A 27,113-nucleotide genomic window follows, 5' to 3' on the forward strand; every position below is an offset into this window, starting at 1 on the left:
TCAAGTGGAAATACTGGTCTTCGACAATAATTACCAAATTTGCCTAGTTTAAAAATAAACCATGGATGGTATATCTACATGGTTAGACCATGGAGGAAGAAATAGGAGCCAGACTGGTTTATCACAACCTGTACACCATTGTGTGAAGCGATAGTAGAAGAAAGGCAGGTTGTGTTGTCCCCATTTATTTACCACAACTATTTTCATTCCACATACCACCACCAGTGGCAAGGTCCCTTGCCGCCATCACTAAAGTTCGTGCATGCGCGAGTGTGTTTTTCCGGCAAAAACACGCCCATTTTATGATAATTGCCCACGTTCGTCCTAGGAAAAAAAAATACGCGTGCTGGCCAAGCCAGTGTCTCGATTCAGTGTGTCTTCTGTAGAAGGACACAAAAACAATGTTAACTGATTTACATTAAACTTGCACTGTTAAAAGTCATTACGGTAGAAAGTTTCCCTTAAATTGTTACTTGCAGAGGTGCTGTAGCTTCTGACAAGATGAGTAAAACGGTGTCAAGAAAAGTATTTCAGGTTTTAAATTGTATTTACCAATTATTATAGTTTAATATCCATTAAATACTCAAAACACAAAAACCAAAACGATCGACTGATACGGCGTCAATGTTTATTCTATCAATGTATTTAAAACAATCAAGTGACACCTGATTTTTTCTAGATCTTTAACTTCATAACTTCAAGTACACTAAATGGATAATAGTTTTTTTTTAGGATAAAATGCTTTGTAGAAATATATGTTTCAATTAATATGTTGTTGATATAACGTTAATGCAACAGTTAACAGTGTGTTTGTGACGACCTTTCACGTAAATGTTTAATTTTTTTGTCAACGAAACTTTTCTGTAGTAAGGGAGATCAAAGTAAAATGCAATAGAGTGTAACAAGCTGGTATTCCGAAAGATTAAGTCACAATCAAAGTGTGGAAAATCATATTTTCGAAATTCACACTAAGACTTTTATTTATTGATTGTGTCTTTTTACAGCAAGATTGGTTTCATGCCGTTTTGACGGTTAAACCAATCGCTGTACCGAAATGTACATCCCCTCTTTAACAAGTTATTGTGACATCATCAAACGTTTTATACAAAGGTTGTTCAAAACGAATACCCAATGTTTCATCTGCATTATAAAATGACAAGCGCTCTCTCATGTAAAAACAAACAAACGCAAAACTACGAGGAAGACTGATATAGTATTTCTTCATATCGAGACGTGTTCGGGTCAATACGGCACAAAAGAAATGTTTTCCGATAATTTTCAACGCTGTATCCTTTTGATAACAAACTTGCATTAGTTTCATATCATAAGTATTGTTCATTAACCAAGATATCCACAGAAGACAGCCAGCTGCTAGGTGAATTAATTGTATTTTGTTGCTTCAACAGCGTGCAGCTTTATTTACCAATTAAACACTTTTAAATTCAAAATGGCCTGCGAAACAGGTGGCCATCATGATTTAGGTTTTTTGCTGTCTCGGTCCGTATCAAGGACGGTGAACTGCTTTGCTTGTCTTTACTACTTATTAAACTATCAAATTTTTTTAATTTTATTTTTTATAGTAATTTCAATTTGTTTACTTTTTGTTCGGATAAAGAAATCGTCATCAGGTACTTATTAATGCACCCTCGGAAATCTACAATGAAAAGTAGACATAACCAATTTCCCCGAAAATGTGGTAAACTAAAACCAAAAGGATAATCTGATATTTAATACACGTTAACTTGGAAAAAAAAACAAAAAAAAAAAACATTTAAATGTTTTCGTCACATTTAACACGTATGCTAAATCACGCTTTTTAAAATATATTGTGTTCTATCGAACTAAATGTCCTCCGTGCATTAAAACAACAGTTAATTTATTATATTCATCTTTAACAAACTGCCCCATCTAAACAAAATTAACTGGTGATTATTGAAACACTATATTATTGCCCTTTTTTTTATAAAGCGTTGTCTGAAACTTAAAAACGTTTCCGTGTGTTGTTATGTTTGATTTATATTTCATACAACAGGAATCCAGTAAAAGACGTGTAATGGTAAACGTTACTATGTACGGGACCGTTTACAGCTAAGTGAACTTGATCTCCATAGTGCAGGGGAATCACTGCACTGCTGCTCACTTGATGATAACCTGCATCGTCTACACCCCCCATTACAATGGTGTTACCGTTCTTCATCAGCTTGACATATAGGTAAGGCCTACTTGATGATTTATGGACTGAGAACATCAATACGTATACCCCAGGCACATTACACGTAAACGTGCCGTTATTCAAGTTGAAATCAGTCCCTTCCTCTGAAAACAATAACTCTTCAAAGGGCAGAGGATCATAGGAGAATGGAGGGTTAAAGCTGGTGTTCCTCACTGCATTGAAGGCGGACCGTCGCGTACTACATTCACCTGCTTCACCAGTCTGTCCAGCTGGTCCAGGTTCACCTCTCTCCCCCTTCAAACCATTCATCCCAGGCAGACCTTGAGGTCCTTGTTTCCCTGGTTGACCGACTCCTTGCTCTCCCTTCAGTCCATGTTCCCCTTTAGCGCCTGGCTCACCAACCAGTCCATCTGACCCCTTGTCTCCTTTAACCCCGGGTTGACCTACCTCACCAGGAGAGCCAGCATCACCTCTGGGGCCTACAAGTCCTTGACCATGGTTCCCATTAGATCCAGGGATTCCCGGTATACCGGCTGGGCCCTGGCAGCAAGAGTTACACGTCATTCCCGAATCAGGTGAAACAGCTGCTGTAGCCACCAGGAACTGAACTTGCATAAAAGCCAAAACAATGGCCACTCCTAACGTAATCTTCATCTGTAAAAATTGTAAGAATAACAACATTTATAGCAATTGTGTTTTCGTAGCTGGTAGGGTTGATCATTTGTCAGTTGATCCTTTCCTTTTATTATGTATTCGCCCGTAAGGTAAAACTGTACATGAGTTGATTAACTGAATAATAGTGTAAGTTTGCTGAACTAAATCGGTATTAAATGAAAAAATGTAATATTTTTTTTAAAGCAATTAAGTGAGAACGCCTTTGGAGTGTTAAAACTGTTTATAATTGATGTTATTTACAGAAGTGTCGTTGCCGATCGGTTTTGACCACCGATGTCAAACTCTGGTGTTTCTGATCAGCAGAGTGTGTGTTCGAATCCCGAGTCATGACACTTATAACCTCGCCTTTCGCATGGAACGTAACGCCGTTGGTCACATGTGTTGTGTAACGCATGTAAAATATCCCAGTACACTTATCCAAAAGAAAAAAAAGGCTCGCCTAGGTGTTCCTGGCTGTGGCTGCTGATGCGCCGTAGCACCTTGTAAACCCTCATAAGGTGCTAAATAATTGGTTCTCAGAATTTATCATTTCAACTAAGTTTGTATATACTCAGCGCCAATAGGGTACCTTGTTGGAAGATACTTCGATGTTATTATTATTATTTTTATTATTCGTTGGATTGCCCCTCTACGTGTGCAGACGATAATAGGTCTGTTGTAACTTGAGCCGAGCAGCGAAATCGTCCGTTTGTGACACAGGCCATCTCGGGACCTGGAAACTGGTTAATTAATATTTATTATACTAGAATAAATGCCTGAAAAAAACATGGAGGTTGGCTTCATAAACAAATTTGTTACTATTGAAAGGTTAATTTGAGACATCACAGTTTCGACCCATACATAATGATACACAATACGTTGCCGGCGATCATGTGGTGTCACTTGGAACCACCCAGACAACATATTGACTTGAACAAAAATGTGCGGCTGTAGCTAAAACAGCACTCTTGAGTTTCCAGCCGACTTTGCACATACTCTCAGCACGGATCAACTAAAAGCTGTACGTGTTCACTTATTGAGTTGATCGACTTGACGTAGTTTCTACTAAATATATTCCGAATCTCATTGTTAATTATAGTGGTTTTGACTTGAGCAAAGACATTTTGTCAAAAGTGGAATGTGAACCTTGGACCCATATTGTTTCGGCGCTCTCCAACTGAGTTATCAATCCATAATGTTCACGATTTACCTTTTTGCCAGCAATGTTTAAAATAGTGGGTTTTTTTTACAAATGTTTCGCACAAAAAAGAACTAGAAAACTTTTTACTGAGAGTACAGAGTAAGGGTAGAACCGAGAGTAAAGCTAACTTAGTTCAAAACAAACCACAATTGTTTTTATATTTGCTCCATTGTTCCGTTTAGCTGCTAATCGCAACTGCGAGTTTGCCGCCATTCATCGTGTGTTGTCGTCAATTGTCGCTGACGAATCCGCTAGAGACCGCAGACGGCTGCAAAAATTAGTCGCGTCCGTCCCTACTATGTAAGCCAACCTTTAATAAGGCTGGCTTACATAGTAGCGGGGCAAAAGCCAAACGGAAAGTGGCGACCGTGAAAATCCCAAGACGTTGGCGGCAAAGTAAAGGCAAAAATCATAATTAGCTGACGGGGAGGGAACGACCTTCAGCGACAACAGGAAAAGGGTCACACGGCTGGCAGCGGATTGGGTGGCGGCAAGGAACGGCGGCTGATGAAGGTGGGTTGTGGCGACGACGACGTGACTCGTTTGCCGACATCAAACCGTCTGTGTGTGGGTTGTATAACAGTCGAGTTTGGCGTTCCCACTCTTCACAATATTCTGGTCATCCAATCATCAGACAACGACTACCAACGAAATTGTGACGACCTCAAAACGACAATTGACCCCTTGCACGCGCGTCACACGCGGCGACTGAGACCACGCTCACCATGTTGGTGGTCAATAGATTTACGTGTAAACGCACGGTCGCCCAAATAGCGCACTTCTCCGAACAACACACGTTGACATTGACCACCAAAAGGGCGCCTCCAAGATTATTTTTATGATGACGTCAGGTGAATTGGGTCAATAGGCGGAATGTCTGCGTCAAGGAAATGAGGGTTTGCGTTCTCCAACGAAATCTGAACGGACACGACTGATAATTTCGACCGTCTTCGGTCGCTAGCGGGTTCGTCAGCGACAATTGACGGCAAAACACGTTGATTGGCGGCAAACTCAAAATTGCAATACGCAGCTCGACGTTGCTTGCCGTAACCCTTATTTGTCATAGTGTGAGCCAGTTAGCACCAGGCCGATGACTTGTTCGACCCCCAAAAACTGGGACACTGTTGTCGATATAATACTTTTGAATAATTCGTTGACAAGACTTTAGTTTTGAGATGACCTTGTTTTGGAAAGTGATGATTTTAGCGCAGCTATGCATGCAATAAATTATCGGCATTATTTAGACCTGTTCGTACTTCCTGCGAACGCGAATGGGATACGAATGTTTAAGCCACATCGCTGTTTTTGCAGGGATTGAACACATTTCAACTGATGCGAATTAAACGTTGCGATTTTGTGACGGCAAAATTTGTAAACATTCGCATTCGCATTGCAGGAGGTATGAACAGAGATTTTTCGCTTAAAAAGCTATACATCATGGCAATAACGGTGCTTCTAACAAACTGTAGGCGATTAATTAGCTGACCGACTCAATCACAAAACTGTTCATAACAATTAAAATGGTACAAAGACAAACAATCACATTTCCTAAAGGGTGAAGACATTTGTAAAACGCACAACAACTGCACTGTAAACAAAAACAAGTTTTTAGGTTCTGTAACAGTTTTCGAACGCGTCGAAGGGTGTAAAGGGTAAACACGTAACAGTGTATGGAGCCAATGAGTTGTGTTGAAAGCAATGGTTTCTGCCCATTTATAAACGGCTGATGCGTCAAACTAAACTCGTCAAGCGTTTCGTTTTTACTATGGTGCGTTTAGTTTGACGCATTAGCCGTTTACTTTATGTTAAGAATGTGTTTATAAGAAGCGTTTAAAAGGTGTTCAGCACACCAACGATTGCTGATCGCACCAGTGTTTAAGTTTGATGTAGACAATGGGCGAAACCCAATGTTTTACAACACAACTCATGGGCCCTATACAGTGTTACGTGTTTAACCTAAACCCTTAGATGCGTTCGAAAGTTGTAACAGAACCCAAACACTTGTTTTTACGGTGTGTCTTGCTGAGGCTCACCATAATTTTAGTTTGTATGTTTGCCATTAGTACGTTTAAATTGGGTCGAATTTTGGCAATTTTGTTGTAATCTCGCAAAATGGCAATATAATGCCTTAAAAAAGAGTACTCTATTGCCCTGGTTAAACAGAACAACTGTCCCTTTAACCGTGGCCCGCCACGGGTAGAGAATAAAGGGTAAAGATTATCTTAAAACCTTTGGAGCAGGCGATACACTAGTCTTGCCTCGGTTATTGCCCCCTCGGGTTCCCAAAAGACCATCGACATCTTATTATAGGTACATATCTTGTATAATGTTCAATCTGAAATAGTTTACCTAATTACTATATATAAAATAATGCAATGGTCACGTCAAACAATGCAGTGCCATACCTTTTTGACCATAATTATCTTTAAACAATATGTTTTAAACGAGCAGAAAGTCAAGCGCCGTTTATGTCAATCCAGTGGAAAAGAACTTGAAGTCAAATTTTTGAACAAGGCATTGCACTGAAAACCTGCGTAAAAATTGCCTCGTCCAAAACCACCTGCAAATATAAACGCGCGAAACAGAACCTTTGAGGCAATTACGGTATGGTTTCAAAGGGAGATGCAACTGGGTGCACATGTTTGTGTACAATCACAGTATCACCACAGTTCACTAAGATGAGAATATCAGCTGTATCGAGTGGTGTCCCTTTTGGAGCAAAAACTGCAACCACATTGCAATAGGCTAACCTTAAACCCACTACTTGCATCTAGAAGCCAAAGCTTGAGTCCGGCAGTAGAATGAGGAACACTTACCTTGATGATGTGTTCTTGTAGTCCAAACCTTCTCAGTTCCTCTCTAATGATGCAAAGTTGTTATGAACACTGCTGCTGGTGCAGCGCGTTTAAATACTGCTGTATTTTCATTGAAGTGCTCATCAGTCTACTTCGGGTTTGATTGACAATCGATGAGCAGCCAATCATAGATACGTGTTAAAGTCACTGATTGATTGCAGTCACTTACTCTACCATTGGTTTGGACGAGGCTGTATGTTACAATAGTGGATCAATACCGTGTTAAAGTCACTGATTTATGACAGTGACTTACTCTACCATTGGTTTGAATGATACTGTATGTTGAATGGATACCAATGGTGTAAAACTCTACACTACATTGTGTATGTGGTAAAGTCACTGATTTATGACAGTGACTTACTCTATCATTGGTTTGAATGATACTGTATGTTGAATGGATACCAATGGTGTAAAACTCTACACTACATTGTGTATGTGGTAAAGTCACTGATTTATGACAGTGACTTACTCTATCATTGGTTTGAATGATACTGTATGTTGAATGGATACCAATGGTGTAAAACTCTACACTACATTGTGTATGTGGTAAAGTCACTGATTGAAAGCAGTGACTTACTCTATCACTGGTTTGGATGAGGCTGTATGTTACCAATGGAGATCAATTTGTACACGCTTTAATGGTATGGTGTTTTTACATGTATCCGCCCTACTGGGTTGCACTGTGTGATTGCTTCCTGAAGTTCCTGGCCGTTTTCCTTCTATTTCCGCTCAATTGATGTATTTCCCTGATGATTGTGAGTTAAAGTGCAAGTTTATTATCAAAGAAAGAACTGTGTACGCAATAAATATACTGTTCAGATGGATCTCTTTCGTGCTTCCACTCTTTTGAAGTATATGTTTACTAACACTAACTCAGTGTTTTTTTCCGAAATCGAAATGCAATGACAATGTATTTATAGTAGAGTGCGCCACCAACAGAGCAACATTGAAGGCAATGGACACCATAGGTAATTACTCAACATAATTGCTAGCATAAAGACTTACTTGGTAATGAGCAATGGAGAGATGTTAGTTGTACAAAACATTGTTAGAAACGGCTCTCTCTGAAGAAACCTAGTTTTTTAGAAAGAAGTATTTTCTAGAGTTGTTAAGGTCTCAAACTGAAGGCATCTGAAAGCACACAACTTGTGCGACGGGGGTGATTTTCCCATTATTCTCTCGCAATTTTGACGACCAATTGAGCTCAAATTAATGTTCACGGGTTTGTTAATTTAAGAATATGTTGAGATACACCAAGTGAAAAGACTCACTAGTAGTTGAAAGTTACCTATTAATGTGTCCTGCCTTTGCCTTTAAAGGGTATTTTTAAACTGATTTTCAATTGTATTCTTTGTTTTCTCAGAGTCTACTACCACCGAAACGCACAAATGCTTTTGGGAAACAAGAATATTCAATGGAGCAAAAAAAATCAATACAAACCACAAAAATAAAAAACAATCAAATGAACTTTTGGATGAGATTGAAGTCATTTTGTGTGTTTTAAAAAACACTTATGGCAGGATTCCGCCTTGGGCCGGTGTTTCATGGAAATCTGTCCCCGGAGATTCCGTCCCCATCTTGGGCAACTTCTTTGACATAAAGGACTCGTTCATATATTGAAAATCTCAAAATTGTCAAAATGTGCTTAAAGGCAGTGTACACTATTAGTTAATTACTCAAATTAGCATAAAACCTTACTTGGTAACGAGTAATGGGGAGCTGTTGGCAGTATGAAAGACTATGAGAAACGACTTTCTCTGAAGAGACGTAGTTTTCGAAAAAGAAGTAATTTTCCACGAATTTGGTTTCGAGACCTCAGAATTAGATTTTGAGGGTCTCGAAATCAAGCATCTAAAAGCACACAACTTCGTGTTACAAGGGTGTTTTTCCTTTCATTATTATCTCGCAACTTCGACGACCAATCGACCTGTAATTTTCACAGGTTTGTTATTGTCGGAGTCTGGCAACTTTCATTTATCAAAGCCCCGTTATTGCGGCAAGCCACTTTGCTCCGCTTCGTTGGTACTTACAATGCCTTAATGTAGTACGTCTTTTAAAATTTGTTCTAAAATTAGTTTGTCTTCAAATTTCACATTGATAGTAACGTGGGATTTACAAGTTATCATTTAATATTTAATTAGGTCGTCATTGGGTATTTTAACTCCCTGATGAGTCTACAAATGTAGTTTTCTTTTGCGCCCGGAGTGATTTCTTTCTGCACTAGGGCTAACGTTGCCTATACGTTTGACCAGTGCAAGTTGCATTGAAGGGTCGCCATTGTTTGAAGATTATACGAGACTTTGAGGCAATCAAAATACGGCGTTAAAAGTTTCCACCGCTTTCGCGGTGGAATTGAAGAACATAATATATCTGGGAGTGGTTATCCAACCCAATTTCGTTTGTGGACTCTGGAGAGTGAATATTTATTTTACATGTCATTGAATAAATCTGTTATTTGTGGCTATAAACATTTCTCATTATTTGTAAGTGGATGAGTTTCACTGTGCACCTGTAGGGCTATCTATTCACCATGCGTGACTGTATGAGTATGTGTATTTATTACAGCCCAGATTGTGGCGTGGGACGCCTTATAGCCATGGTCGGTTAGGAGAGCTAGTGCCTATATCCCAGGTGTCTGGTAAGTCCAGAATTATTAATTGATCATATTAGTATTATTTTTAACTACAACAAAAGTGAGTTAGATTATTGTAAAACAAACTAAATGTATTGTCTCTGTACCTTTGTTGTAGGGGATTTAATTGGGTTTGATTAAAATATCATAAGACAATCAACGACCATCAGTTGGACTGTATAGACTCCATTTTCTTTCCCGAGTGAACTGTTACTGCATCTGAACGGAGGAGTAATCCTCACCCCGGTGTTGTGGCTACATACACACATCAACCCCCAGGCTACACCCCAGTAGACCCTGACAGCTTGGCGTCGTAGACAGGATTTCCAGGAATCAATTCATTCTACTGCTGATTGTTAAATTTAATTAATCCCGAGCACCACAACAACTTTCTCTAATTTGTATATTTACGGGATATTCACTGAATATTGGCACCCCACATTTGATTTTGTCACAGTATATTTAATTGTGCCAAAGAACGACCTTTTTCTATGTTGTAACATGTCGGGTGACTGTTTCTATTTCACCAATTTATAGTGCGTGTTATTGTTTTGACTGCGACTTTGGGCACATGTGGTCTATAGGTATGCATGGGTTAGGCTTCCACCAGGGGTTGTTATTGCTTTAAAGGAGACGTGTGTGTAGTAGTTCTTTGGTGTAGTTTGATTATATTTTTGTGAAACTTGCATTTCTGTTTATGTACTTTTAAGCTGCTAGTTGGTCTAATTGAGTAGTGCAATGGCACCGCCCTAAGTCAGCTGATACTTTAGCAGAAACACTGGCTGCTTTTCAGGGGTTCAAATTCGCACGGGCCCAAAAGCTCAAACTTTCAAAATTTAATGGAACTTCACCAGTGAAGCCAGGTGATTGCACACTCAATGAATGGCTAGAAGAGCATGAATTTTATTGTAGGCAGCTTGAATTATCAGAGCAGGATCAGATTAGTGCAGCCCTTGATCACTTAGGTGGGGTAGCTAAAGATGAAATTTCATGTTGTCCTTCTGAGTAGATTGAAACAATGCCACAAATAATTGCTGTGCTTGTGCGTATGTTTGGCCCGCCGGCATATGTTGCGGCGTTAACTAGTGAGTTTCACGCACGTTCACAACGTGAAGGTGAAACCTTGGCCGAGTTTAGTAGGGCTATTATGCTGATCCATGACAGTATGGAAAGGACTGCCGATGAACCAGAAAGAGCAGCGCTTAGAGTAATGCGAGATAAAGCACTCAAAGAACGACTCATACAAGGCTCTCTTGATTCAGGGGTGCGCAGAGAATTGCGCAGAATGCATATTAAAAAGCCTGACTTGTCTTTCTATAAATTCAGGGAACATGTACTGGAATTGTTTCCGGAGGGAGAGGAAAAACCCTCACACAAGAATAAACGTAGAAGGGCAATGGTACGTGAAGATGAACCCAAAGTTCATCGTGAGCGGGATGGAGCCGCCAATGTGACAGATGTTTTGTCTGACTTGTTGACCACAAATAAGTTGATGGTTGAAAAGCTAGATGCGTTATCTAAGGATCAGACAACGACTAGTAGTCAGTTGTTAGAGTTAACAAAAGTGTTGACGGAACAGCTAGACAAGGCAATAGTCACAAGGAGTAGTAGGCCAAGAATTACATGTAATTTCTGTAAGAAAGGGGGCCACATTGAGAAAACTTGTTGGGAAAAACATGGTCGCTACAAGTCCGATGGGACAAATTTAAATGCTCAGGAAAACGAGTCCCTTCTGCCACAGTAGGCATAATGGTGGAGGGTTACACTGTGCCTGAACAAAAAATTCCAAAGTTGGTTAGGTTCGATGATGATTGTACAGCAGTTAGACAGGGGACGGAGTCTGTAGGTGTTGATCTTACGGTAAATGAAGAGCAGTTACGAAATAAGTTAATTGCACATAGTCCCACTGCCGATATTGTAATAGGGGGAGTGAAAGTCAGTTGTATTTTAGATACTGGCGCAGAAACCGCGTTGATAAGCTGTGAATTCTATAAGGAACATTTGGCCGACAAGGTAAACAGTTTGGGGACAGTGGGGACATTCATTAGGCTAGTTGGCGCTAATGATTTAGAGATACCTGTAGCAGGATATTTAGAGACTCCAATTGAAATTTTTGGGTCTACAGTAACAGCCAGTTTTTTAGTGCGGTCAGAGTCGTCTCCAGAGACATCCTCTCGGAGGAGAATGCAGTATCCTATACTCCTTGGATGTAACGTTTTGCGAGCAATTGCCTCTTTGGGTGTGGTTCCAATTGAGTCATGTACAGATGAGTGGAATGTTGCTCTACAGTGGTTTAAGTTTAAGAACAGGCAGGATGAGTGTTTACATGGGTCGAGTCCACCAACACCAGGGGTTGTTGGTGATGTTTGTTTGGTCCAAGAAGAGACCATTCCTCCGTTTTCGGCCAGATATGTTAGTGTATCATGTAACTTAAATGAACCCGACCAGCATAATCAATGTGTCTTGATTCGGAATCTAGCAGGTTCATGTTCTGTGCAGGTATTAGAAGGGGTACAGAAAGTTCGGAACTCATTACTCAACATCTTGTTGTGTAATTTGGGGGATTCCCCTGTTACGATGCTAAAGTCTCAAAGTATTGCAAGTGCTATTACAGCCATAGAAGTGGAAGAAGTTCACATCCAACCACATGACACACATGATGGGTTACAAGTGTCACTTGGTTTAGTGGTTTGTAATGAAAGTGAGACGATAGATGGTGACAGTACCGGCTTGTACGGATACACCCAACCAATTGCGGGAGTTATTTATCTTTCCTGATGGGGTTGAGTACACACTTCCTCCTGGAATAAGCTTAAGGGGGCTTGACCCAGAGCATGCTATCTTAGTAGCCGAAATGATCAACAAGTACGAGTCAGCTTTTTCCATGGGACCACTGGAATGAGAAATTCATTTAACCAGTGACCAACCAGTCCGTTTGCCCTATAGACGAATTCCATCGCATTGTATGTCTGAGGTACACAAGTTGTTGCAAGGATTATTGGAGAAAGGGATAATTCATAGATCGAGCAGTCCATATGCTAGCCCTACTGTCCTTGTACGGAAAAAAGATGGGTCTATTAGGCTATGCATCGATTATAGGAAACTTAATGCACTTACACAAAAGGATGCGTTCCCACTACCTCGAATCGAGGAAACCTTAGATACATTAGGGGGATCGCAGTTCTTTTCCTCAATGGATATGGCTCATGGCTACTTTCAGTTGGTTATGCACCCTGACTCGGTTGACAAGACAGCATTTCGGGTTCCTTGGGGGCTTTTCTCCTTTGCAACAGCCCTAGTTTCAGAGAACAGTTGAGATGTTTTTTGGAGACATGAACATGTCCAAGTTGATACTATACCTTGACGATATCCTTGTGTTCTCTAATACTTTCCAAGAGCACATAGAGAGGTTGGGTGTTGTCTTCGAACGACTTATTAAGCATGGATTGAAGTTGAAGGGTGGGAAATGTTGTTTCTTTCAACGAGAAGTAAATCACCTTGGACATGTTGTGAATGAAAGTGGCGTTTCTGTTGATCCGGACAAGGTACAAAAGGTGAAGGACTGGCCGGTACCAAAAAGCATAGTTGAGTTGAGGTCATTTCTTGGGCTTTCATCTTACTATAGGCGTTTTATTCCGGGATTTGCTTCGATTGCAGGGCCGCTGCACGCACTAACAGCCAAGATGGAAAAAAAAAACAGGGAACCCTCTCGGGTTCCTGTGGCCTAATGATGCTGATGAGGCATTTTGTAAGCTCAAAAACCTGCTGTGTACGGCTCCGGTTTTAGCATATCCAAATTTTAGTAAAAATTTCATTGTTGAGGTAGACGCTTCATTGAAGGGGCTCGGTGCGTGCCTTTTGCAAGCTGATGACTCTGGTGACCCACATCCCATCGCGTATGCTAGCCGTGGTCTTCGAGGTGCAGAGAAGAATTATTCAGATTTATCAAGCTTCAAGCTTGAACTACTAGCCCTCAAATGGGCCGTCTCTGATAAGTTTAGGGACTATTTACTTGGTTCTCGTTTCACTGTGTATACTGATAATAACCCTCTTGCCCATCTCCACAACGCTAAACTAGGGGCCACAGAGCAGCGCTGGGTAGCGCAATTGTCACCATTCAACATGGAAATAAGGTTCCGCTCGGGCAGAACAAACGAGTGCGCAGACGCACTCAGTCGACGTCCCGAAGAGGTTGCTGAGGTTCTTGGAATAGTTACTAGTTGTACTGAAATTCCATGTGAGGTGAGGGTTGCTGAAGTGACACACATTCAAGAGGATTCATTTGCTGAGATTGAAGATGTTCCTCTGCCTTCATCCGTCTTACCGTCTTTTTCGCATGGTGAATTGGGAGTTTTGCAGTGGGAGGATTCACAATTGGGTAAAATTTGGAAGCGTTGGGAGTCCAAGTGGCAGCCTGGAATGGCTGAAACGAGTACCGTTCCCGGTATTGGTGGTTGGGTTAGGGAATGGTCCAGAATTGTAGATCGGAGAGGTGTATTATACAGGCAAATAGATGACAAAATCCATTGCGCTGTATATCAAATGTTGACTCCTACTAAGCTGCAAAGGCTCATGTTAGAAGCTGCACATGATAACTGGGGACATCAGGGTACAAACCGAACCTTAGCTTTGTTACGTTCACGTTTTTTTGGCCAGGGACGTCAACTCGAGTACGTGACTATGTGCACCGTTGTTTCAAGTGCACTGTTTCAAAGACTCCAAGTCCAGTAGTCAGGCCACCAATGAGACACCTTCTGTCTTTTACACCAATGGAGTGTCTAGCTATTGATTTTCTTAGATCGAGGACGAGGTGGATACGAAGATGTGCTTGTTATGACAGATTCATACACAAAATATGCTGCCGCTGTCCCATGTAAAAATCAGACCGCACCGGTCGTAGCTAGGGTACTGAGGGACCACTGGTTTTCTCATTACGGCATCCCTAAGCGGATCCACTCCGATCAAGGGCGGAACTTTGAGGGTAACCTAGTGAAGGAAATATGCCAACTTTACGGTATAAAGAAAACTCGAACAAGCCCATATCACCCTCAGGGTAACGCTCAGACGGAGCGGTTCAACAAGACGCTATGTTTCCTAGTTAAGTCAATTGATGCTAGGGATAGAAGGAAATGGCCAGAGGCAGTGGGCCAGATAAATAAAAACTAGCATTTGCTTCTACTAGTCTTTTACTTAAATCCTTATAAATAAAAGTAAGCCTTAAAGATGGACTATAACGGTACTCCTACATTAAAATCACTATCAGAACTTGTTTATGTTGTGTTCAGCTATCAATTCATTGTTGTGGTCATGTTTTTCTCCAAATAATTTTGCTACAATTTGACCGAAAAAATTTGACCTCGATTCTTCGATTTTGAAATTTCCCGCCCTGGACTGGTTCCCGGCTATTAAACCAACACTGAAATCCAAGCGGATTTGTAAACCAGCGGACGTCATGAACGCGGTCAAAAAATGGTGATGTCATACCCATGAAGCAACGAGAGTAAACAAAGATTACGCCATGTTACTCCGTGTGTTGTGTATGCGTTTTCATCCACACTATAGGCGTGCGTGTGTGCTACGAAGCTTTTTGTTTCTAATGTATCAGCTATAAATACTGCCGACTATTTGGTAGTTTGTGGATGCACTAGAAGTTTCAAAGTTTGTGTAAGAAGCCTGGATCGATTCCGAAATTTAAACCTCTAAGCATCGATAGAATTCAGGGGGATCTTCTACCACCAGGCCCCAGCCAGTGCTGCTTGTGCATGTTACGACGTCGGCGGGGTCCCTCTGCCGTGGCCCTGGTCGCAAGTGGCCGTGGAACAGCAAAAGAATCAAGTGGCATTACAGAAAAGAGAGAGAGAAAAGCCTGGTAAGTACTTGTTAATAATTTTTAAAAATCTACTACTGAGAAACTATCTCCATTATTAATCCAGGCCCAATACATGTACATGTAATTGTAATCAGAAAAATAGTAAACAATCTCTACCCTTTTCATGCAAGGAACAATCATCTTGTTGTCAAATGACACGATGTGCATGCTCTGAATCTGACCCGACTACCATAAAATAGCTACATAGTGTATTGACTCTGTTGAGTGATGAATTCATGTAGCCACCCAAGTGCTTTAGGCATGTTTATGCCCTGGTTTACACTTTCTGGCATGTTCATGCTCAACCATGTGTGAACACTATATTAATCCATTTAAAAAGTTGATTGTTACAGTTAACAGTTTATTGGCCTCGCTGACATGTATTTATATTGGTCTATACTGGATTGCTGGACATTGTTTTTGCCAAAGCTGCCTAAGAATTGTTTGCTTTTTTTTTTAAGGCACAGCTCAAAAATATGTTCAAACTCCCATCCATATAATTGCCCATCCGTGGTCATTCAGAATTTTTCTCTCCTAATTCAGGAATTACCAATTCCAGAGAAGTTTAGTCTGAAGTTTTCCTATAGCTGTGTTTATTGGCTTGGCACGGTTAATTATGGAGTGTTTACTATATTTGCATTTGTAAAATAAGGCCAGTTCTTTTTCAGCACTAGTTTATTTGTTTATTTATTTATTTTTTGTTTTTATATTTTTGTGTACAGAAATAACTCGCAGCTCTACACTACAATGAGAATGCAGGACAAAGACAATGCAGTACGAAGACATGCTAGCCAGAACTAGAACTGGAGACCTAAGATTCTCAATAGCACTTTAGGTAAGTAGTAGGCCTATGCATGCAAATTTTCAGAGGATCAGATGATTTCTTCATTTTTAGTTTTTCAGCTGCCCCTTTGAAAACTGTTCACGGTGAAGGGGGGGGGGGGGGAGGGGATGGGGTGTTGAATCGCAAACCCCCCCCCCCCACCCCGATCTGTACCTGAACAGTTTTGTACTAGGTGTAGATCTGGGGGAGGGGGGTGGTTGGAGGTCATGTTTTCTATCAGACATAAAGAAAACCTGCCCCCTTGGTTTTGTTGCATGTGGACTCCTTTTGTACTGGTTTTGCGTTAACTCCTGTAAGGTTCTTTTCAAAACTACGCAAACTCAAAGAGAGATTGTCAGTACATGGTGTTACGTCAAACCTTCCGAGATTGTATTTCTGCCATGTAAATTTTCAAGAAATCCCACATAACGATTATTTGGTTTTGTTGTTTATTTTTCATTAAACAGATATGCATAGAATGCATGCACAATGCACTTGTTCATTGTCAGCAGGGTGACAAGACACGAAAACAACTCCATCCGCAGCTGATGTGTAACCCCCGTGTCATTGACATCAACCTTCACCAGCCGGAAAAGGATGCAACAGCTTTTTTTTTTTTTTTTTTTTTGGGGGGGGGGTGGGGGTTCAAAGGTAGTGGGTTCAACTTTGTTTGAAGAAAGAATGACCTGTGTCCAGTTTCATGGATCTGTTCATCACCAAATTCTGCACTTATGATCACCGTTCTCTGCTTACGTCCAAACGCTAAATTTCTGAGCTTACTTTGTAAGCGTAGAATGCCTGGTATTCTAAACCAACTATGCACCCATAAACGGCAAAAGCCAAAATTCGCTGGTAACCTGTGACACGCGCTTGATGTAAGCACAGAATTTCCTGCTTCCGCAAGTGCCGATTCTTTGTTTACAGTATGCAGATCCATGAAACTGGGCCCTAGCTAGCCTGTACACATTGATTTTTTGGTGCTTTTTTTTGGTAGGGGGGGGGGGTCCATGGTAGTAAAATCAACTTTGTTTAAAGAAAGAATGACCTATGCCCAATTTCATGGATCTGTTCACCACCAAAATGTGCGCTATGGTCACGGTTCTCTGCTTACGTCCAAAGGCTAAATTTCTGCGCTTAATACTTTGTAAGCGTAGAATGCCTGGTATAAACCAAGTATGCACCCATGACCCGCAAAAGCCAAAATTTGCTGGTAACCTGTGAAACACGCTTGACGTAAGCACAGAATTTCCTGCTTCCGCAAGTGTCGATTCTTTGTTTACAGTAAGCAGATCCATGAAATTGGGCCCTAGCTTGTACACATTGATGTGGGTTTTTATTTTATTTTTTATATATATATATTTTTTTTTTGGGGGGGGGTAACCAGGGTAGTACAATCAACTTTGTTTAAAAACAGAATGACATGGTCTGTACACAATGATTTTATTATATTCTTTTAATGTACAACTTAATTTACAATTTACAAAGAGAACCACAGCTAACTAGGTACATAACATGGCTTAGGTTTTCTTTTTTTTGGGGGGGGGAGGGGCGTTGACAGGGTTGTATAGTTAACTTTTTTTGATGACGGAATGTTCAGATGATTTCGCTATCACTAGGCAACCTTTTTGATATTTTAAACTCAAAAATAAACTATTGTCGTTTGCAAATACATACAGTTTTAGTGTTGTCGTTATTATGGAGGTGTACATGGCTTCTATTTTTTGTTTTGTTTTTATATTTCTGCTAACCAAGTTGAATGTTGTTACCATGTTAATCATAGTGTATTGTTGACAACAGGGGACAAGTTTATTGCACATAAGTGCTAAATTAATCAATTTGAACCACACACCTAATTTTATAAGCCATAGTAATTTACATTTTGTGTCTTTCAGAGGGGTGGGTGGTTCAAATTAAATTAATCAATTTGAACCACCCACCCATCTGAAAGAAACAAAATGAAATAATATACATGTACATTTATACGTAAATTATTATGGCTTATCAAATTATTTCTCACTCCCTCCGGATCATTATAACTTGGAAAATTGTTACGACTGAAGACAAATAAACCAAAGCAAAGCTGCCTAATCCGTTGGTGGATACGAAAATCCTTCCACTGTACTGTACACGAGGGTTTGGAAACGTCCTTCGTGTTGCTGCCATCAAACATGATGTCAGTGGCAGCGGTTGAACGGACAAGATAGTCCTAAGCTCACCACTTGCTGATAATCATCATTGCAGTGTTTTCTGTAAAACAAAACAAAAGAATTCATACAAAATTATTAACAAAAGAATTCATACAAAATTATTAACAACAGATTTGTGGTTTGCATGGTGAAGTGTTAATATTGCATGTGTGTACCTGAACTGCTTTAAAACTATACCCATGCCAGAAGGCAATCATAATCCAAAGTAGCAGTTACATACATGTACATGAGATATTTGTGTAGATGCACATGTGTCAACCACCATGCAGTTACTTGGTGGAGAAAAACAACAACATAGGTTATCTACAATATCAGTTTAAATTGATAATGTATGAATTTTGCCAACAAAGTATAAAACGCAAGACAAAAATTACCCCTCCCCTCACATTTCTATACTGCCCAAGTCAGTGCATGTGTTGTTCACATACATGTATTATAACGTGAATGGAGGTAAACAATAAACCTTGTCCATCATGTTCGTTCATGTTTTAATTTAGTCAAGGATAGCCTTCAACTATTTTTGGGAGCAGAAATAAACTGATCAAACGAAGCATCATTCAGTATAATTCATGAAACGTTTTGTGGCCTTACCAGTCTGTCTTTAGCCGTCGATCATCAGGGTTTGGCTCATCGTCTTCGGCCTGACGATCATCGTCCCCGGGCTGGTTAACTACATAACACGTACTCATAACACGTCTTCGGCTTCTCTCTCGTCCGGTGAGCTCCCCTTATCGCTAGAGCCCTCACTTTCCTCTGAAGTGCCTCCCTAAAATGCCTTTTCCTCATCTATACTGTGGTTTTCCCGAGACCCGCTGCCATCGGACAGTTTCACTGTTTTTTTGTGTCAAAAAAAATGCAGCCTATAGTGTCCGATGTTATTCCACATTCAATGTACATGTAAAATGCACGCACACGATCGACCTGACACACTGTGTACAGAGCTTCGGTACGTGGTGTGACGTCACACACTGTGTATGAATGGTTCTGGGGTCACCGGCTTTTGCCGAAACTGAGTTTTCTGGGTCGGAGTACGCCGCGCGAATTCGTGTTTTTTTTGCATGAAGGTAAAGGTTTTATTGAATACTACTAAAATATCAGTCCTTATTTTACATTTCTTGTACAAAAATAGTAATATTGGCTATATCAATAATCTGTTATAGTCCACCTTTAATATTGCTAGTAATTGGTCGAACTAGTAGGTAAAATCAATTCTTGAGGAACTCTTCTTATTGAGATGTAAATAAAACCGAAATTTTACTATTACCAGATAGTTTCACAAGATACTGGGCCGTGTAAAGGCCAGCATTAACAAAATGTCGACAAGTTTAAGATCAGGCATGAGAATTTGCTAAAATCTCTATAAATAACCTTTTACTGGAAAAACACCATTTACTTGAACGGATTAGTAAATGGTCAGAGAAAAGCACAATAGCGGGGTATTCAGGAGTATAACAATAGAGGCATGTACTCGCTGATCAATAGCGATTAACTGAAATGCAGGCAGGGCAGTTTCCACTTAGTCAAGTTTTTGATGGCGGCAGTGGCTATATGAGGAAACAGCTAGCCTCTCCACGCCAGCGCTCCAGAGATTGGTTCTTTTAGAGCAATTAAAGTACACAACAAATTTATAAGTAACATTTATCGTTGGATCATTAGACCAAGGGAAAAATAACCCTTTAATACTGACGCGATACCAAGCCATATACGCAACACTGTTGTTTAAGTAAAATCTCAAGCTCCTCATGCAGTAGCTTGTAAAAATACAAGTTACTGCTACAGTATGTTAGTAAAATTTCGTTTTTATTTATATGTCTATAAGTGAAAGGTAATCCAGCGAGCAAAATGTTCATGCCTGATCTTTTACTTTTCAGTCTTCTTGCTAATGCTGAACCTTTAACTTGATAAGTAATTGCTAGTTTTTATTTATCCGGCCCATTGCCTCACCTTGTGTACGTATATAACTCGACGCCTCATAGTGTAACCGGAGTTAGTCCCTATGCTCTCTTATTCGGGCGGGAAGCTACTGTGAATTTGGATCATCTGATTGGGAACGCTAGTCAGGAATTTTCAGAGGGTTTTGTACAACAGCAAGCTATATTGTTGGAACGAATGTCCAGGGTTGTCAGAGATCGCCTTGAGAAAGCTGCTAGCTATAATAAACTACGGCATGACAAGAAGTGCAGGGGCGAACCATTCGCTGTGGGTAGTCGAGTGTTGGTAAATAAATGTGCTTTTACCGGGAGGCACAAATTGAGTGATGTATTTTATCATGAGTCATATGTGGTGGTCGAACGTAATGTAGATAAGGATTTGTATGCAGTAAGGCCTGTATCTGGAGGTACTGAAAGATGGCTGAATCGGACACTGCTCACTCTTGATCCCAGGTGTAGTTTTAGTGAAGTGAGTGACCCTCCAGTTCTTCTTCCAGAGGTTGACTCCCCGTCCGAGACAGAGTCCTCGCGTAGGGATGACTCATCCGACATTCTTTATTCGTCTGATGATGACGAGGTTGTGTTAATTCCACAAAACCTCTTCCTCCCACAGGTCATCAAACAGAAGGAGACAGAGAAGACATCACGACCAGCCAAAAATGCTAAGACGCTAACAAGTGGGCCAGCTAGAACTGACCAAGGTTCAGACGATAGTCTTTCAGTACAGCACTCCCTCCGTAGGTCCAAGCGGATAGCAAAGAAGCGAGATGGCTGGCACAGTGCCATTACTTAAGGGCAGCGTTTGTAAAATTGACAATGTGTTGGCTATTATACCTGTGTTTAAATTGATGGTAGCTTGTGTCACAACACTCATGTGTGGTGATACCTGACCTGGGTCGCAAGATCCACCTCATACACATAGTCATACCTTAGAATAGTCCAACCATTTTTGTAGGCTCCGTTTGTGTTTCATTTTGATATGTGACGAAAAGGGAAACAAACAGTTTGTTATAATATTACATAATATACTATGAGGGTAGCTTGTGTCACTACAGTTTTATGTGGTGATACTTGACTTGAGTCGAACGATTCACCTCTGCATGTATATTGCCTGTATATTTTAAGTTTATTACTTTATTGTTATTTATTGTTGCGGATTAATCTTGTAATTTGTTATTGGTTGTGTTACTAAATATTCTTATTATTGTGTCAACTTTTGTTGACTGCAGGCATTGGAAGTTACAATGGCTGATCGTCTTCGTGTGTTTATATATGGGCATTCATTTCCGGCACGTTTGCTAAGACGGTCTAGGGAGACTGGTTCGTCTATGGCAGAGCTATTGGGTCTCGCTCCGGACTGGCTATGTGATGTATTTGTCGAGGGCCATCCTGGTTTGACCTATGGGCGTATTTTTGATAGTACTGACCATTATATTCGTAAGATTGCCGCCGAACCGATTGATATATTAATTATAGACATGGGTACTAATGATCTGTGTGATCCGTCAGGTACACCTGACACAGTGGTGCAACAAACAACTCGATTTCTCGATTTGATACTTGGCTTAGCATTGCCACCCCGCCATGTAGTAGTTGTAGTCCACACTTGACATCACTCGCTTGAATGTTCCCCGAGCAAACAAAGTTTTAGGTCAGAAGGCTTTCAGTGTGGCTGGGCCCATGATTTGGAACAATCTCCCAACTGCCATTAGGGAATCTAATACTCTGTCTGCTTTTCGTAAAGTCCTTAAGACTCACCTTTTTCCAAGTTAATTTCTTTCCAAGTTAATTTCTTTCTAGTGCGCTATGATCTTGATGGAATAGCGCCTTATAAATATTAATTGTTATGTTATGTTTATGTTATTGGTAATTTTACTCAAAATAATTATTAGCATAAAACCTTACTTGGTAACGAGTAATGGAGAGCTGTTGCTAGTGTAAAACATTGTGAGAAACGGCTCCCTCTGAAGTAACGTAGTTTTCGAGAAAGAAGTAATTTATCACGAATTTGATTTCGAAACCACAGACTTAGAGTTTGATGTATCGAAACTAAGCATCTAAAAGCACACAACTTCCTGTGACAAGGGTGTGTTTTCTTTCATTATTATCTCGCAACTTCGACGTTTGATATTTTATTGTCTGTGACAATTACCAATAGTGCTAGTGTCTTTGAACAATTAAAAGCTATATCTTTCAAAATATCATTTGTATGCAAAAGAGTATACAATTAATTAAAAGAGAGACAGTCTCTAACTATTATTACTTATTTACTACCCTTTTTTCAAAGGGCTATATCTCTCGATAAATCCAATTGTTTGTAGACTGCAGCTTTATTATGTTTTGAAACAAAAAGTAAACTCCGTTAAGTTACCCGAGTGCAGACTGAATTCTGACCAGTAAGTAACGTTAACAAGTTGTGCAAGCTTCTCAGTTTTCTATAAATGAGTGGTGATTCATCGTCAAACCATTCATATTTAAATTATAATTACAACAAAATGGTTTTGCATAAACGTCAAGGTCTGATGAATGACGGTTTGCCATTTACAACACTCTCATATGCAAACGGCCCTGGAGGAATTGAGGAGTTAAACAGCTTCAAAAGTACTGGTTCGAGACGGAATCTGACGGATACCAACACAGGTAAAGCTCCAATTGATTACTTTGAGTATTGGTTTATACCACTCAGGTACACCACTCAGTAAAATTAAATCCGAGTATATGCAGACTTTTTGAAATATTTTAAATCTTAAACATATAACTTGGCAAAGTTACAGGGAAGTTTTTGCAAACACGGTTTTGCCAAGGGAAAGTGCCCCTTTGCCATTTCATAGAGTTAATCATTAACTTGTGTAAACAATTATTTTACTTGTATTGTGATAAACATTGTTTTATTATTTGTTTGTGCAGAGGCTGCCGATTTTCACCATCCAGCGCTTGTCCCAATTGATTCAGAGACTCATGGTGGAGAAGACGTCACTATTTACGCCAATGGACCAATGTCGCATCTTTTTCACGGGGTCCATGAACAGCACTACATTGCCCACGTGGTCAGATATGCTTCCGGGTTAAACTGCCACAATAGACTGTGCAAGTCTCGCACGTAGCGAAAACGAGAACTTAATTCGAAAAAAGGTATATTTTTGTACAAAACCAAATTGTATTGAAATTGTTATTTGTTAAAAAATTCTTAAAGATTATTATTTTTAACGTACTTTTTGTAGAATTATTATTTTAATTCGTGTACATAATAATTGTTTTGTTTAAATTAACGTTAAAATTATACATTTATCGGGACGAGGATCGCTGTTCGACATCGACCTGAATGGTTTTTCCAATAAACCCCGTTTGCGAATCACGTCCAATTGGTGCGATCATCACATAGGTTCAGCGATAATGGGAACGTCAATTGGGTAATATTCTTAATTGTTTAGAGTAAACCGGAAACTGGAGGTCAAGTTTTTTTCTTTAGTTTTCTTCGTTAATTTGTTAAATTGATTTTACTTTTCTGTTTTTAATCACTTATTTTTACATTCCCAAGAACATATTCACTTTTTAGAGTCATAACTTATGTTAAACTAAAATTATTGACAGAACAAAATCTCCCCAACGTAAAACTCCATTAGGTTGGGACCACAATGGTCCCGGAAGTTCAATTTATCGCGAGACTTGCACAGTCTATGGGGCGCCCTCTAATGGACCAAATTCCATGTTGGCTTTACTATTGTTTTCTTTCGTACGGAAGTTTATAGATTGAAAAAGAAATTCAATGAATGTATTTTGTCGAGTTTGCAAAGACAGCCAAGATTATAGTTTAATCGTGTTTGCAAACAGTAAAACAAACAACCCAAAACATGACATCTTTTAACTGTTTTTTTACAACCGCTTAAATCAGACCGACTTTTTTCAGCAATATAACTTTTGAACCATATAGATAAAAACAAAATAATAAAAACCCGCCAGGCCTAAATGAGAAACATGCTGGATACATTTTAGTTTAATGTTTGATGAAAACAAATCACGAAAACAAATTACTTGGACATTTATGAACCTGCGATCTTTATATTAACGTAGCCCTGGTGTTTCCTTGCCTTGTCCATATACTTGTTCGCCGTGGTAGCCAGAAACCAGTCACCCGCTCTGTGAAAATGAGTAAAATTTCGCGCAATGCATTAGCGTGCAAGGGACGGTTACATGTGGAAGGGGTCATTGTTGAGAGATTCTTTTTTTGTAACAATATTTTTTGTTCCCCTTCTAGGATCTATATTTTCATGGTCAATATTCAGATAACTTAATTTTAGTCATGAAGCTATAAAAAAACATGATTTTGTTAAGTAAACGTACTTTTGTTTCATTTGTGCCCCTTTTATTTCTACATAGCGCGAAGTATCGCTGATTTGTATTCCTCGCAGTTTTGTCGTTCGGTACACCCCTACGTACATTATGGTATAATCGGAAACCTTTGACCCTCGCCTTTCCTAATATTAGAGGAGATTAAAGCCATGGGTAAAACTAAGGCTGCACAATTGTTAGACCAACAGAGGGCGTTATTTATAATACTCGGATGTTATTGTGGGCTTAGTAATAATAATAATAATAATAAGACTAGTAATGCGCACATATCCACCCTGCTGGGTGTTCAAGGCGCAGTGTGTGTGTTCGCCCCCCCCCCCCCCCCAGTTTGTAAATATTATTTCAAATGTGACGTCAAGATCACATGGGGCTCCCCAGGGTGATCAACCATTTCCCTCCATTAGACCGTGTAAGTCTCACGATGATAAGGTCACCACTGAGCTTCCGGGCACCACAGAGCCATCAGCTGAGGAGATTAACGTGCGTGCAACTGTAGTGTGATTTTGTTTCTGTCTGATCACTTTTTGTCAATCCAAAAAAACATAATTATCGAATGATTACATTTACATTTACCAATCTCTAAAATCTGTAAACTTAAACAAATTAAAAGGAAGAAGTAATGCGCCACCATCCGGCTCGAAGTGCCCGATTGGTAAGCAAAGTGAATGTGTTGACTACACTAGCACACCGAAGTTAGTTTTGTTTAAATAATCATAACATTTTCATCTTATATGTGCAAAAATATTCACCTAATTGTTTCTATGACATATCATTGCCCCCTTGGCTCGAAACTCCAACGGTAGTTTCGCTTTTATTCATTGAAAAGACAATTTTATTAAATTTTAAATTAAATTGTTACCTCAAACAAGGTAAAAAAATTTAAAAACTTTGTCAATTTTAATGGTTTTTGTCAGAACAGACTAATTTGCACATAAAGCAACATAAGGCCAGTTGTGTATTGCTTTTTACACGAACGTTTTACTTTACTACTCAAGTCAAGCTTTAACAACTTTTTTTTCAACAAACTGATGATTTTAATTTGAAGACACCTTTTTGGGGGTACGTTACACCAAACCATAAGTTAATGGCTAAATTCTGTTGTTTTGAAGCATTTTCTAATACCTTTCAAAATTCAACAAATAATTGAAAGCATAAAAACCTTACTTGGTAATGAGCAATGGAGAGATGTTAATAGTATAAAACATTGTGAGTAACGGCTCTCTCTGAAGAAAACTAGTTTTTGAGAAGAAGTACTTTCTGGAATTGTTGAGGTCTCAAATTCAAGGCATCTGAAAGCACACAACTTGTGCGACAAGGGGTGTCTTCCCATTATTCTCTCGCAACTTCGACGACCAATTGAGCTCAAATTAATGTTCACGGGTTTGTTAATTTAAGAATATGTTGAGAAACACCAAGTGGAAAGACTAACTAGTGCTTGAAAGTATCCTAATGTGTCCTGCCTTTGCCCTTAAACTGATTTTCAATTGTATCCTTTGATTCTCAGAGTCTACTACCACCGAAACGCACAAATGCTTTTTGGGAAACAAGAATGGTTAATGGAGCAAAAAAAAAAAAAAAAAAAATCAAATGAACACATTGCGAACAAAATGTATTTACTATTTACAACTTTTGGATGAGATTGAAGTCATTTTGATTGTTTAACACGTAAGGCAGGATTCCGCCTTGGGCCGGTGTTTTTAATGAAAATCTGTCTCCGGTGATTCTGTCCCCATTTTGGGCAAGTGTGTCAGGAGATTCTGTTCTCCCAAAATTCCCTGCCCGCCTTACACGGCAAACTTGTTACAAACTACTTGTGATAGCGCCCTCTGTTAAATCACCCTCACTCAGCCCATGTTAGTGTCTCAAACAGGGGAAATAATCTCCGGCAGTACTGATTTCACTGAGACACCGGCAACCCATCCGGGCGCCTAGTCCTGGAGAATTGCGCGTGGCCCTTGTAGTGGCATGAGATTTCTGTCCCTTGGAGATAGTTTCATCCTTTTACAGTGAGCGGTGACCATGGTCGTTTCTTAATTCTGAAAGCACCCTCTCTTGATTCAATCTGCTTCAGACCGTATTGATATTAGAATCTCCGAGGAAAACCAATAGCACTCCGGCTCTTCGTTAACTGCGGCCATTACCAGCCTGGGAAAGGCAAGAGGGGCCAGGTCATTTCGTTTGTTTGCAGTTTTTTTTTGAAGCAAAAATAAAACAATATGTTCGGTCGCCAGTCAAATAAGGCGAGTTGTGTTCCTCCGACAACGGGCCCTACAACCCCGGCCGAAATGCTCGGGCCACCCATTCTTAAGTTATATAAAATCATTCTCTGTCCATTTCCCACTGACAATAACCATTGTCTCCCTCGTCCCTACCCCTCTCAATGTTGAAAGTAACGCAGAAGACCGGCATTGGATACAA

General features: G+C 39.9%; 1 protein-coding gene, 1 long non-coding RNA gene and 1 pseudogene across 2 annotated transcripts; 1 reads left to right on the forward strand and 2 right to left on the reverse strand.

Moving 5' to 3' along the window:
• Nucleotides 1-27,113, reverse strand: part of LOC139950945 (alkaline phosphatase-like) — a 446,069-nt pseudogene that overhangs the window by 393,240 nt on the left and 25,716 nt on the right.
• Nucleotides 2,015-2,827, reverse strand: LOC139950299 (uncharacterized). The gene has a single exon (XM_071948919.1). It carries the CDS (start codon nucleotides 2,825-2,827, stop codon nucleotides 2,015-2,017), a length of 813 nt encoding a protein of 270 aa, XP_071805020.1.
• On the forward strand, nucleotides 14,743-17,742 carry LOC139950305 (uncharacterized). The gene is made up of 3 exons (XR_011787637.1): nucleotides 14,743-15,384; nucleotides 16,107-16,219; nucleotides 16,675-17,742. It is a non-coding gene; the product is annotated as an uncharacterized lncRNA (long non-coding RNA).

The sequence above is a fragment of the Asterias amurensis genome, chromosome 18 (assembly GCF_032118995.1).
Source record: "Asterias amurensis chromosome 18, ASM3211899v1".
Lineage (NCBI taxonomy): Eukaryota > Metazoa > Echinodermata > Asteroidea > Forcipulatida > Asteriidae > Asterias > Asterias amurensis.